At 42.6% G+C, this 14,073-nt stretch overlaps 1 protein-coding gene across 1 annotated transcript in view; it reads right to left on the reverse strand.

Moving 5' to 3' along the window:
• Positions 1–2,768: 2,768 nt before the first annotated feature.
• The window catches only part of LOC134226535 (muscle LIM protein Mlp84B-like), a 47,810-nt gene continuing 36,505 nt past the window's right edge, over positions 2,769–14,073 (reverse strand). Inside the window, 7 exon segments of the mRNA XM_062707370.1 lie at positions 2,769–4,009; positions 4,012–4,049; positions 4,051–4,092; positions 4,194–4,514; positions 4,574–4,870; positions 5,202–5,289; positions 5,363–5,459. Of these exon segments, the coding sequence (XP_062563354.1) occupies positions 3,819–4,009; positions 4,012–4,049; positions 4,051–4,092; positions 4,194–4,514; positions 4,574–4,870; positions 5,202–5,289; positions 5,363–5,459 (1,074 nt within the window). The 3' untranslated portion in view covers positions 2,769–3,818.

Raw genomic sequence — 14,073 nt, forward strand, 5'->3', positions numbered from 1 at the left:
ATATACGAATGCAAAAATGGTAACCTGGCTTAGAAACCTCGCAGTTAATAACTGTGGAAGTGCTTAGTGAACACTAAGCTGCGAGGCGGCTCTATCCCAGTGTGGGGATGTAATGCCAATAAGAAGAAGAAGAGCCTCTTGAAAGGAGGCTTCTGAGCTTCTTGGAAGGAGGCTTCTGAGCATCTCAGCATCTCGAAAGAATTCCAAGCATCCTGAAAAGAGGCTTCCAAGCCTCTTGAAAGAAGGCTTCCGAGCCTTTGGAAAGGAGGCTTCCCAGCCTCTGGAAAGAAGGGTTTTGAGCTTCTTTAAAAGGAGGCTTTCGAGCCTATTGAAAGAAGCCTGTCGAGCCTCTTAAAAAGAGGATTGCGAGCCTCTTGCAATGAAGCAACTGACTTTTTCGGAAAAAGGCCTTCGTGTTTCACAAAAATAGGCTTCTATATCTTTAGATTCAAGATGTGTTTCGAAAGCTTATTATTATCATATTATACAACATTCTGTCTCATTCAGGTAGATAACATTGATTTTTTTAAATTCATTAGACCTTTTTTCTTTGATCATTTGTCCAATACACTGTGCCATCCCTTCATACACTGTGCTGGTTTGGGTGGGCAGGATTCAGAAGTCTTTGATTTACAAATCGCCATGCACATGATGTACAATATAAAGCTTTGGAATAAACATTATCAAAACTTTATCAATGAGTTTTATATTGAAACTGTAATACAGCCGCCATTAGGCAATTTTTGTCCGAGGCTCCCCTTGGAACTAGTGAAGGTACCCCCAGGGGTACATGTACCCCATGTTGCGAACTGCTGCTCTACTAGACTGATCGAATAGGTTGCAGTCAATTCAACCTCCTTGATGGACTCTCCGAACACGGTCATGGTAACGTCATCGGCGAATCCCACTAACTTGACTCCTGGCGGGATCTTCAACCTCAGCACGCCATCGTACATCACGTTCCATAGTAATCGACCCAAAATTGATCCCTGCGGGACGCCTGCCGTGATGGGGACGCTTACCAAGCCCTCGTCTTTCTCGTAGATCAATACTCGATTGTGGAAGTAGCTTCCCAGAATCTTGTACAGCCCTACCGGTACTCCATTCTAGTCGAAGCAACGAGTGACCCGTGAACTATTCCGATGACCCGTCAGCTATTCCTTATTCAGCTATTCCATATCACATCTACTACAGTAACGGCGAGAAGGTGGAGCATGGAGTTGGTTTCGTAGTGCTTGGTATGCAGCTGCGTCGAATCATTAGAGATGGAGGCCGGTGAGTGACGCATCTGCGTGTCGAGAATTAAAGGCAGGTTCTTCAACTACAGCTTGATCAATGCATACCTACCAACCAACGACAAACCCGATGACGTGAAGGACGAGTTCTATTAGCATCTAGACAAGACCTACGGAGAATGCCCAAAACATGACGTGAAGTTCATAATCGGTGACACAAACGCACAGGTCGGAAAGGAAGAGTTCTTTCGCCCAGTTATTGAAAAGGAGAGCCTCCACGTAACTACAAATGACAACGAACTGAAGCTAGTCAATTTTGCCGCAGTCAGAGGAATGGCTATCTGTAGCACCTATTTGGGAAGAATGTTCCAAAGCACACCTGGAAACACCCAAAAGGCGATACATGTTCTCAAATCGATTTTTTTTTTATATCTTTATTAAAGAGATTTTCAGCCCTAGGCTGGCTCATCTCTAAAAATTGATCATATTTTGGTCGACGGTCGACCAGATGTCATAGATGTGAGGACCTTTCGAAGTCCAAATATCGACTCTGACCACTATCTGGTGATATGTAAGATTCGCGCAAGACTGTTCATCATCATCAGTTCTAGGCGTTGGAGAACACTGCGGCAGTACATGTCAAGCCCACTGTAATCTGCCGTATTCGATCAGCCTTTTTTATTCCTTTCTTTATTTGGTAGGCACTCTGTGTTAACCGCTACTGTGTCGAGATCTACTGTGGTATTCTGAAGCCAGAATCCACACAGAATCTATTTCTAGATTTTTCCATTAGTCATTGTTGTTGTCGTTGCTGGTCCATCTCGTCGTGAGTCCATTGTGTCCATTTCATCCATGTCGTGTATCCAATGATCGTTGCATTGTTCGGTTGCCATTTATCCGGGTAACGTTGGAGGAATGCCTACGAGAACAACAAGTTGTTAGTCGTCATCAGGCATCCGTGACGGTAAGGCGTGCACCCCAATATGTCAACGCATCCGGCGACTGAAGAGGGTTTTGGTGGAGGGGCTGGAAATCGAACCCATGATTATTCGCTTGTAAGGCGAACGTGTAGCCAACTACGCTACGGGACCTTCCTATTCGACCAGCCTGTCGATGTCTGTATTTTTGTACACTTGGTACAACGCGTGATTCACCTTTTTCCACCACACCGCAAGGTATTGAACGTAAAATTTTCCGCTCAAACACTCCAAGAATTCGATGGTCGATGGACGAAACGATGTGTACAGATCTACTTTTGTCCGTGAATGTAAGTAGAGAATGCCACCATTATCGTGTTAGAATTATCAAAATACTGTTCTAATTTGATTTGTATACTTAAGAAAGTGTGTTACTTTCCCGACGTTTCGACCGATGAGTTTTGGTCTTCCTCAAGGGTCGTAAGGTCTACCGTTTGTCGTTACGATTGTCCAAATGATTTCGTTGTCGTTTCCCGGAAACAATGTTTGTTGAAGGATTGCTTCGACGGCGTTCCATCAGCGAACTTACGATATGACAAGGAAGGATAGAACAACATTTTGTTTTAGCAGTTTCTCTTTATTGAATAAATATCATTTTTTTTGTGTGTGTGATTGCATGCTTGTGTTTCAATTGTACACAAGAATCATCGTTACATGTTACGAAAGTAATACTTAACCTAGCGCGTTGTATATTGGGTTTTGTATTATTAATTAGCAAATAGTAAAATAATAAAAAAAAACGACAGACTATTACAGTAATGATGATAATCAATTATGTGATATAACAAGATCTTTACTTTTCTCTTTCTCTCGAGGGAAGAAAATGGAAAGGGGCTGCACACTAGTTCCTACGGTATGACAAGCACATTCTTTTGTTTTCCTTTGGTTCAGAGCTTAAACTAACAATATATTCGATCGTTATTCTTTCATTGCAATTCATTCAACCTATCTAGCTATTGTAGAACTTGTTTGATTTGTTATTGTGTAATGTTTGTTAGCTAGAACCACCGAAAGGGGGCGGGGTGGTTAGCCTGTTTTCATTCATCTCTCAAAAAGCGCGCTGTTACTATAACTCGCCTAACTGCGGGGTTTCCTAATAAGATTTTGGACTTCCTATCTACTGCTGAGCAAATTATTAATAATGGTTTCGTGTGGTAGAAAAGGGTGCTTGATAGAAGGTAAAAGGGACAGGTTAAATTCGTTTGGCGGTTTCGGTTACTGTTTTTGATTTGTGTTTTCACGGTGATCGCAGGTTCGTGTCCTGGTCGTTCGCAATTGTAATCACTAAATCTGGACACTTTGCACTGCTCATTTTGTTGTTTTTTTACGTTTTGTAGTGAATGGATGACAGTTTTTGAAGTTTGAAGGGATGGTTAGTTTGAAGACCTTTTTTTTGTCGAGCAGCAAAGTTGTTTCCTAAATCTTACGCATTGGTTGGTTGGTCAGAGCTATACATTTTAAAAAGGGATTTTAAAGGGAATATCAGCGATCAAGTCTGTAAGCTTCCAAAATATAGAAGCTCGAGAATACACATTTAGTTTAATAAATAAAAATTATTATAATAGAAAAAAGAATAAACGAATCTATATCTGGTAGGATGTGGGATTTAAACCATCGTTAGCGCACCAGCTCCAATTCCAAATCCGACGCCTCGTGGACCGTAATTTCGACCGTAGCATCCTTTGCAGTAGATTTCTCCGTTGGGACCGTCGTTCAGATTGGTCGAGTCCAACGATTTGTGGCAGTCGAAACAACTGAAACACCGCTTGTGCCATACCAGGTTCTTGCTAAGCATTTTTCAGCTTCATACACGGTGCATCCACACCGGCGGCAGCCTGCCGTCCTTGGCCTTTGGACCATTCATTGGGTTAAACTCGGTACTGTAGGGAAGTAGGGAAGATAAAAAGGGCTTAGTAATGTAGGGAAAAGAAAAAAGGCTTAGTAATGATCGTGTGGTGATAGTGTCGTTGGAGTAACTTACTGGAACGGAGTCTCCTGCACTTCGGTGGACACCAGAGTGGGAGTGTGTCCAAATCCGAATCCCTTAGGTCCGAACAGTTTTCCGTAGCATGCACGGCAGTGGATTTCCTTGTCTGGTCCATCACAGGCCAGCATCGAGTCCAGTGGACGATGGCACTCGTTGCAGTTGAAGCACTTCTTGTGCCACATGGTGCCCTTAGCTAGCTGTTGTTCAGCAGCGAACACCATTCCACCGCAACGTGGACAACCTTGACCGGCCGGAGCCTTGATGCTGGTCGTATCGATAGGAACCGATGGCTTTTGGGAGGCCAACTGCTCCTCTCTGTAATGATAACACACTGTAAGTCAACAACAAAGTCTTGAAAATAATATTTGACTTACGTCATGCAATCGGTCTGTAAAAATCCGGATCCGCAGGCGAATCCATAGCCATGTGGTCCCCACTTCTTGCCATAGCAGGTCTTGCAGTATACATCATGATCTGGGCCGTCACAGGCGATGATCGAATCCAGTGTTTTGGTACAATCACGGCATTTGTAGCACTTGCGATGCCATTCGCGTCCCTTAGACAAGACCATTTCGGCAGCGAATACTACACCACCGCAACGTGGACAGCCTTGTCCGGGGGTTGCCTTGATGGCACTTGTATCGATGGCCGATGGTTTCGGTGTAAACTCACTATGGAGAAAAAACAAATTATTCACTTATTTGGGGCTGACCTTCTACATTGTAAATGGATGCTGGTAGTCACTAGCCGACACAAATACGAAGTAATGGAATCTGTACCTCTGGAACTCAAGGTCCCTTGCATCACACATCAGCCCGAGGAAGGAAATACCCGAGTGTCCATACCCGCGTGAACCGAATCTACTGGCGTAGCATCCTGCGCAAAAGGACAATCTTAAATGTTTTATCTCATATTCAAACACGGAACATTTAGACTTCGGAGCAGTTAGTGACTGGTACCAGACTTCGACAACATTCCCACAAACAGAAAATCCATTCTTACCTGGATGAATCGTTACTGTCGCTCTGCAGAGCTCCGCCACCTTGGCCGTAGCCGTAACCCTTGGGGCCAAACTTCTTGCCGTAGCACACTGTGAAGACAACACGAGGATACGTTTAACATACACGGAGTGGACACGAACAGTTAACAAATAGCAAACCCACCTCGGCAGTAGATTTCTCGATCAGGACCCTCGCAGCAGTTCACCGAGTCCAGGTTCTTCTTACAGTCGCCGCACTTGAAGCATCCCTTATGGTAGGCCTGCGGAAGACATTATCAACGGACAACACAGATACAAAGATGGTGGTGAGAACACGTGGACTGGAACGGCACGCCAGTTAACGACTAATACGTCTGGTTTAGTACAAATGGCTTCCGTAAGCGTAATACAACAACTACATCGTCTGATACTACAGGAGTACATGGGAATGTTTCTTTGGTTTGGCGATTTAAGTAGGTACCTCGGCAATAGATTTCTTTGTCCGGACCATCGCAGTGCATCGTGGAGTCAAGGGTGCGATTGCAAACCAAGCACTTGAAGCAGCGTCGATGGTAGCCCTGCGGGTTAGGTTAGGTTTGCGGTTAGTAGCGGCAGAAAGCATAAGCTATAAGTGTTGTACACGGAAAGAAAGTACTGGTCGAAATTTTGAAATTGTTTCCAATTCATTTGTTGCATTGGTATTATTTGTTGTCAGATCAAAGTTTCCCTTCAGTGTTTAATGCTTGGCATAGGTCATTTCATGGCTTAACAGTATTTCACAGACAGTGTTTTTTTAGATCGCTTACAATATTTGTTAACCTTCCGGGACTCGCATGCTTCTGGATCACCCATGCAGTCTCGCCCCTCTTGTGAACGACAAAAATAAGGACGGATTTGGCAGAGTTCCGTTCTATTTATATATATATACATTTTATTTTTCAGCTGAGGCTTACCTCATGGTTTATCATTATTTTTTTTGCCATATTGTCCTGCGTCCTAGGCTTACCATTATTTTTGCCTGATTTTTTTTCTTTTCAACCAACTGCTAACTTATCTTACCATTTGTGGGAGCAACGATCACGTCATTGTCGTAGCCAAGCAAATCCGTTTGCCAACTTGCTTTTTTTTTTGTTTAAAATAAGCGTTGGACACTTGCAAACAAATGGTGTGTTCACGCCTCAAGAAACGAACACTGAATGATCTTCATTTATTTTCTTTGTCCCCTTCTAACTAACTAGAATTCCCGGTCAGCCTACTGAGATTCAATTTCAAATTTCTTCTCATTAGCTTTCTAGTATGCTGGTTGAAATGCCTACTACGATAGAATTTCAAATCCGTTATATTTTTTTTAAATTCTATTTTATTTATCAATGTAACCAAAAACTGCAAATGCTTTTTTCAGGCTCTCTTTATTCCCCACACTGTATACAAATCTTTAGATTGTGAATATCAGTGTAAGACATTAAGAAAAACCAGAAAAACATATACATATTCATGGGCGTAACTAGCCCCGATGCCTAGAGGGGGGGGGGGGCTCTAAAGTCCCTTCTTATATTTTCTCTATTTTGTTCTTTTTAAAAAAAAAATTTGCACATTTTTCCACCTCATTAAGTTATCTTAGTGGTAAATGGTAATGTGGTAAATACGGCCCAACCAGTCAAGGCAACTACGGATCAATCACACTTATCCATATTCTCTTTTCTCAAGAACGTGCTTTATGTTGCAAGACCACATTATCGGAATGTGTTTGTTTACCAGCCGATTATTTGAACAACGTCTCGCATTAAAAGTGTATGGCTATTTCGTCTAGTGTAGTAACGCAATATGTGACGAATCGCCATCAGGTTCCCAGGTTGCATATTTCATAAATATTCTCGATCTTCAATGAAAACAAAATAATGCAACATTCCTCCAGGAATTCACACGGATTTTGATGAGAATCCTTTAGTGATTCTGACGGGAATGTTACGGGAATTCCGACGAGAATCTCCAGAGTTTTCGACGGGAATCCTTCAAACATTCCGAAAGGAACCCTCTAGGGATTATGAAGGGAATTCACTAGGGAGTCCCAAGGATTCAAATTCTTCAAGGGATTCCGATAGATTTTTTTCAGGAATTTAAATGAGAATCTTCTAGGGATCCTCCATCCTCCAGGAATTCCTTGAGAAATATGCCAGGAATTCCGACGGGAATATTTGAGGAGTTCCGACAGGAATGTTCCAGACATTCTGTCGGCAATCCTCCAGGAATTCCAACGTAAATATTCCAGGGATTTCGTAGGCAATGTTCCAGGTTTGTAAAAGCAAATCGTCGAAGGATTCTGAAGCAATCTGTCGAGGGATCCCGAAGCAAATCGTCGCGGGACTCCGAATTTATCCGCCAGGAATTTCGAAAAGAATCCTACAGCAATTCCGTAGGAAATCCTCCAGGGATGTAGAAGCAAATCGTCGAATGATTCCGAAGCAATTCGTCGAAGGGATTCCGTAGTAAATCGTCGATGGACTCCGAACTAAATCTTCGAGGAACTCGAAGCAAACCGTCGATGTATTCTGAAGCGAATCGGAAGAGGGATTTTGATCGTCGAGGGATTCGTAGGCAAAACGTCAAGAGACTCTGAAATAAATATTCAAGGAGTTCTAAAAAAGAAATCATCGGAGGATTCTGAAAGACACCGATAAGGAATTCCGATCCAAATCTTCGACCAATTCCGAAACAAATCTTCGTACGATTCCGGAGGAATTCCGAAGCAAATCAACGAGGCATTTTGAAGCAAATCCTCCATGGATTATGGAGGGTATCTATCCCCCACAGATTGCCAATGGTATCCATCAACGATACCGAAAGGAATCCAGTGTGAGTTCTTCTGGATTCCGGTTAGGATACTTCGATGATTCTGAAAGGAATTCCAAACTTTTTCAGTAATTCATTATGCTATATGTTGAAAATTGATATCACTTCTAACCAACTTTTCAAATCCTAGGAAGGGCTATGTTTTTTTTCTAGGGAGGGCTAAACCCCCGCTAGCCCCTTCCCCCTTATTTACGCCAATGCATATTTTTAATGTATTTCCGAAAGCAAGGGATAAAGTATCAATTTTGTAGGTAATATAGGTATCAGAGTCTCTTAATTCTCGTGTATACATGGATGAGACATGATCTACAAAAGCTCCCGTAGCATTGATTCTGTGCGACGAGAGAAGCTAGCGCGCATAAAATAACTGAGTGAGCGTGTCTCAATGTACGTCTCATGAGACTCATCTCATGCGCTAGGAATGCATAGTTGGCGTTGAAATGAAAATTTCCCGCCCAAGCTGTTTTACGCACCTCCGCTGTTGTTTGCAAAGGTTTGCCATGGCAAACAGCGCATGAGCTGATCGCATTGAGATGTCTCAATGCGACTCACCAATGTTATTGTGAGGTACACAAGCTTCGTGAGACTCGCGTGCGCTAAATTTTATGTGCGCGTAGCAGCACCCCCCTGAAATGAGATGTAGTTCTTGAAGCCGTCTACCGATTGGGTGGCGCTAGTGTTGCCTTTCCTATTTTAAGCTCCGTTCATACTGCCTTGAGAGAATTGGCGATTGGCACTTCAATGTTGCATGAAGAAGAAGAAGCAGAAAGATGATAATCAAAAATATTCGCACGGGAAAACATACGAAGAAATTTTTGAAACTCTCTCTCTTTAAAATTCTAGAAGCAATTTAATCAAAAACGGTAAGCAGTACGAGGTTAGGCTTGTTTTCTACTGCACAATAAACACAATATTTCAATTTCAATTTTTACTCTGTGATATCATACTTAATACACAGCTGGATGCTGCGGATAGAGCCACTTTTCTGCGCTCAAGCGAGTAGAGGGATATTTTGAAGTCACTCCCATAAACAAAATTATTTTGCAGTTACTTGGCTGTCAAACATTTCCCGCTCTTCGAATTTCTCTTTCCACGCTGCATGAGGGCGAACAAATGCGCTAGACTCTACATGACTTTACGATTGTTAACATACTTTCATGCTCCAATCAGAATTATGCTCCAATTAGAATTTCAGAGATATCTTTGTATGTTTTCTCGTGCGATATTTTTTAAATATCATCTTTCTGCTTTTTCTTCTTCATGCAACATCAAAGCGCCAATTAATCACGTCGAGAATCACGCAACAATGCAATACATCTCGTTGAATATAATTTAACAATACAACACATGCCGCTTACGCATCCGACTTCGACATTCTGACTTCGTGTGTTTATTGCTTAACCGGCAATGTTTACATCCAGCACCATGTTGCAGCACCATGTTTTCGGCTTCAGGCGAGTTGTTCGTGGATGACAGCCGTTTCATGGGGGTGCGTAGCAGTCGTTGCTCAATCTCATCCTTTTTTGTACGCGTGCATGATGTCTGATAGGTATAAGTCAAATTGTTATCATTTTATTATTTGACTTTAATAGCATGAATATATTATAATAGGTGCGGTAAGAAGCGCGGCTTCAAAGCAAGACTATGCTGAGGGTGACTAGGTGACTGGCGATTCCCAATGCCGGTCTATGCAATTTTCGTATTGGAAATTGTCTCGACTTCCCTGGGGATAAAAGTATCATCGTGTTAGCCTCATGATATACGAATGCAAAAATGGTAACATATGGCTTAGAAACTTTGCAGTTAATAACTGTGGAAGTGCTTAATGACCACTAAGCTGCGAGGCGTCTCTGTCCCAATGTGGGGATGTAATGCCGATAAGAATAAGAAGAAGGATGAATATGCCACCTGTGGATGGAAGAACCATACTAGTTGTAGGGCTACCTTATTTCTTATGAAGCTGTATGTTAATTATTAATAATTGAAAAGATTTTGAGATATTTTTGTTTTGTATTGGTTCTAATTCAATACCAAATTTTCAAAACGACTTATCTGCTATTGTAAACAAAGATTGCATGATGTGTACATGCCCATTGAACCAGATTGGGTGAATACCGACGATGAGGACATTGGCTAAAGCCTTGATTGATCTGATGGATACCGTGGGCTCAACTCCAGAGCGTTTTGGAGTACCTTGAGTATGTCGTATTCAAGGAAATTGGGTTTGCATGCCTATTGAGCCGGATTGGGTGAATACCGACGATGAGGACATTGCAAAAACCTTGGTTGGTCCGGTAGATACCGTGGACTGAACTCGAGAACGTTTTAGAGTACCTTGAGCATCTCGTATTCCTGAAAATTAACCACAGGCATAACGTTCAGGATGGCTCAACTTGTCTGAGTTAAAGACACTGTAAACCGGGGGTCTGATGTTTTGGTTGTGTTTTCGTAGCATAGATGCAGTCTCTTTTAAACTGCTTTTCGTTTATGGAACTGTCAGTGTGGATCGCACCTATCTCTTTTCTTCCCGTGATTATCCTTATGGCTGTCAGTGCGGAATTTCCAATGTTGACTACAAAACAAACTGTGGTGGAGGTATACAAATGTCAGTCCCGTGCTGTAAACAAGGCGGGAAATGTTCCAATTGGAATTTCAAATTTACTGTCAGTGTCATTTCAATCGAGCAAGAGACCTGTCATTCCAAAAAAAACGCGCGTGACATTTGGTAAGGGCTATAGATAGTAGAATCTGTAGATGAGCGAAAGCATGGCTGAGTCGATTTTCTTGCCCGTGCATACGCGCACACGCGCATATTTCCATTGAAATCGTGACGTCATGCTCGTTTGGAGACACGTTTGATAGTTCGTTTGGAGACAGAGGATTTATCTTCGCTCATCTATATATTCCAACTATCTATAGTAAGGGCTATTCCAATTATTACAAATATACATGTTTGAATTATTATTTTGCTATTTTTAGATCATTTTGAACTAATCAACCCCAACAAATAAAGTAAATAAAGTTTACTTGTTTATCGTGAATTTACAACCCGATTTGGTTCGGTAAACGCGTTACAAACTGAATATTGTTGATTAATGAAAATCTTATTGACCAATTTGAAAAGTTTATGCAGCATCAGCAGTGTTGCGCATTCCGGGTTGCCGACTGGTTGGTTTGTTCAGGGATCAGATTTCGCGTCTTTGTATATAGTGTCTTTAGTCTGAGTATGCAGAACTATCAAAAAATGTGATTTAGGATTCAAACATGTCAGATTTATTTGCATGCTCTCAGAAGCGAAATCTTCCCAAGGTTTCGGATATCTGGGACTTCAGGGTATAGTCAAACTTGACCCCTGATATTTTTCCTGCAAAGCCAACATCCTGGTGAACAGTGGTGACCTATCTCTCTTCTGTTATTTTACACAGCCAATCTAAAACGCTGGGCATATATGACCGATCCGTCTTGAAAGGGTTAAATTTTGACAGATAGCAATGAAGTTTTCCACAGGAACGAAGATCAGCAATAATTATTAGTTTCAACCTCGCGAATAATTTATGAAGGCTCCTATACAAATATATCAGTGATTCATTTTTTCATGGTCTTAAATATATTTATTTAACAAAACAAACATACAATTGGGCAGACAAACGCTGAATTCGTTGAATAATTTGTAAATAATACGAGGGAACTATTTTGTATGACTTTCGTTTTACGAAGACTTTTACGTTTATTCTACGATAAGGACGTCTCACATTTTCACTACTCGTACTGGTCCATTTTACTTTATATTGCAGATTCTTCGATTTTTTTCATATTAGTCAGCTTACTATCCTGCTGAGCATAGTTGTCTCATGTCGTTTTTTTATGCCATTCCAATTAAGTTATTTCTCTATCAGACATCATTGACTGACGGGGAAATCTGTCCCATTGGTTGCTATTAAAAATTGGCCAGATTGGACTATGGGATCAGAAGTTATGGCTAAAATACTATTTTCTATGTGCAAAACACGTTAAAAATCACTCGCTCATATTTTCAGTATTTGTTTTGCACGAGAAAGCTACCAACATCGCTAGGTGGGTTAATCAGGGTTTTCATTCGACAATACTCACGTTTGCTCGTGGTATAAGCTCAAAGTAAGATTAGAAGAAAAGCGCATGATTGTTTTTCATTTGACAAAAAAGTACCTACGAAATAACCTAATATCAGAGTTGTTCAATTATCTGGTTGATGTCGATTTTTGAGCTTTTGTAATAGTCTTTCTCTCCTACTAACTTTGATAAAGGAGTTTGATACTTCCATACTACTGTCAGTCACTAAACCACAACTTTCGAAAGTATCGTAACGATTCGTAAGTTTACGTTTAGGACGTTTTTGACGGCAGACGTGGTACCTGGCGACAGAGTATTTTTGATATTCTTGGAGCTGATCAGTACACAAAACTGAATCTACAAAGGACAGGCGCCACGGTTTGGATGGCATTCTTCGAGACGCCGAAAATACCGCCGCCGTCGATTTTAGAACTGACGCACATCTCCAATCTAAGAGTTCCAAAAAAAAAAAACGATCAAAAGCGTTTTTGTAGTTTGCACTATTGGCAGATCATATCGAGATGTTGATGGTTTGTCGGACGTCGCTGCTGATTTAAATATTATTTATTCAGACTAAAGCCGTGGTGGTCCATGACTGTACGTCGCCAGCCACGCAGTCTACGAAGTGGCGGCAAATAATCTTCCACCTGATCGATGATCCACCTTACTCGCTGCGCACCTCGCCTTGTTATGTCCATTTGATCGCTATCGAGAACCATTTTCATCGGGTTAAGGGCCGACGTCCACGTAGCGGTTGTTTAAGCTGCGTGCACGCTGCTTCCACGCAAGGTACCCAACATCAAATAGAGTAATGCACTGCACACGTATACGTGTGCACGACTACATTTGATGCTGGGTACCTTGCGTGGACATGTCTGCTAGAGCCGCTCTGAAGACTGAGATTAGATCAAGCAAAAAAGCCTGCTTCGAGGGCCTGTGTCAAAATGCCAACGCGAATCCATGAGGTGACGCCTATAGGGTCGTGATGGCCAAGACACGTGGGGCGATGGCCCCTACCGAGCGGTCTCCAGAGATACTGGAGAAGATAATCGCGGGGCTCTTCCCACGTCACGACCCATGTCCCTGACCTCACTTTGTGGAGCTGCCAGGGGCCAGGGTGGCCGACGAGGGAAGAGTAACTGTGGCGGAACTTGCGAGGATGGCACAGTCCCTTAGTGTAGGTAAGGCGCCAGGACCGGATGGTATTCCGAACCATTGCTGAGGTTCCCGAGATGTTCAGATCTGTCATGCAGAGATGCCTGGACGAGGGAGTCTTCCCTGAAGCATGGAAAAGGCAGAGCTTGGTCCTATTGCCAAAGGCGGGAAAACCACCGTGGGATCCGTCGGCATATAGACCAATATGCCTGCTTGATACGGCGGGGAAGGTGCTCGAGAAGATCATCCTAAACACATTGTTGATACACACGGAGGGTGCGGATGGTCTATCGAGTAACCAGTTTGGCTTCCGAAAGGGTAAGTCGACTGTAGACGGAGATAGCTATCCAGCGTAAGAGAAGGGGAGTTCGCTATTGTGCAGTAGTAACGCTCGACTTGAGGAATGCATTCAATAGTGCCAGTTGGGCAGCTATTGCAGATGCGCTCCTGCGTCTTGGAATTCCCGAGTACCTGTACAAGATTCACGGAAGCTACTTCCAGAATCGAGTACTGGTATAAGACACGGCGGTGGATCGGAAGTGCGTTGACATAACCTCAGGGGTTCCGCAAGGTTCCATACTGGGTTCGGTGCTATGGAACGTCATGTACGACGGTGTCTTGAGGTTGAAGTTCCCGGTGGGCGTGGTAATCGTTGACTTCGCTGACGATATTACGCTGAAGGTCTACGGCGAATCGATCGAAGAGGTGGAGTTGACTGCAGTCCACTCGATCGCAATTGTGGAGGAGTGGATGAGTTTCAGGAAGTTGAAACTGGCTCACCACAAGGCTGAGGTGTTTGTT

Source organism: Armigeres subalbatus, chromosome 3 (genome assembly GCF_024139115.2).
Source record: "Armigeres subalbatus isolate Guangzhou_Male chromosome 3, GZ_Asu_2, whole genome shotgun sequence".
NCBI lineage: Eukaryota > Metazoa > Arthropoda > Insecta > Diptera > Culicidae > Armigeres > Armigeres subalbatus.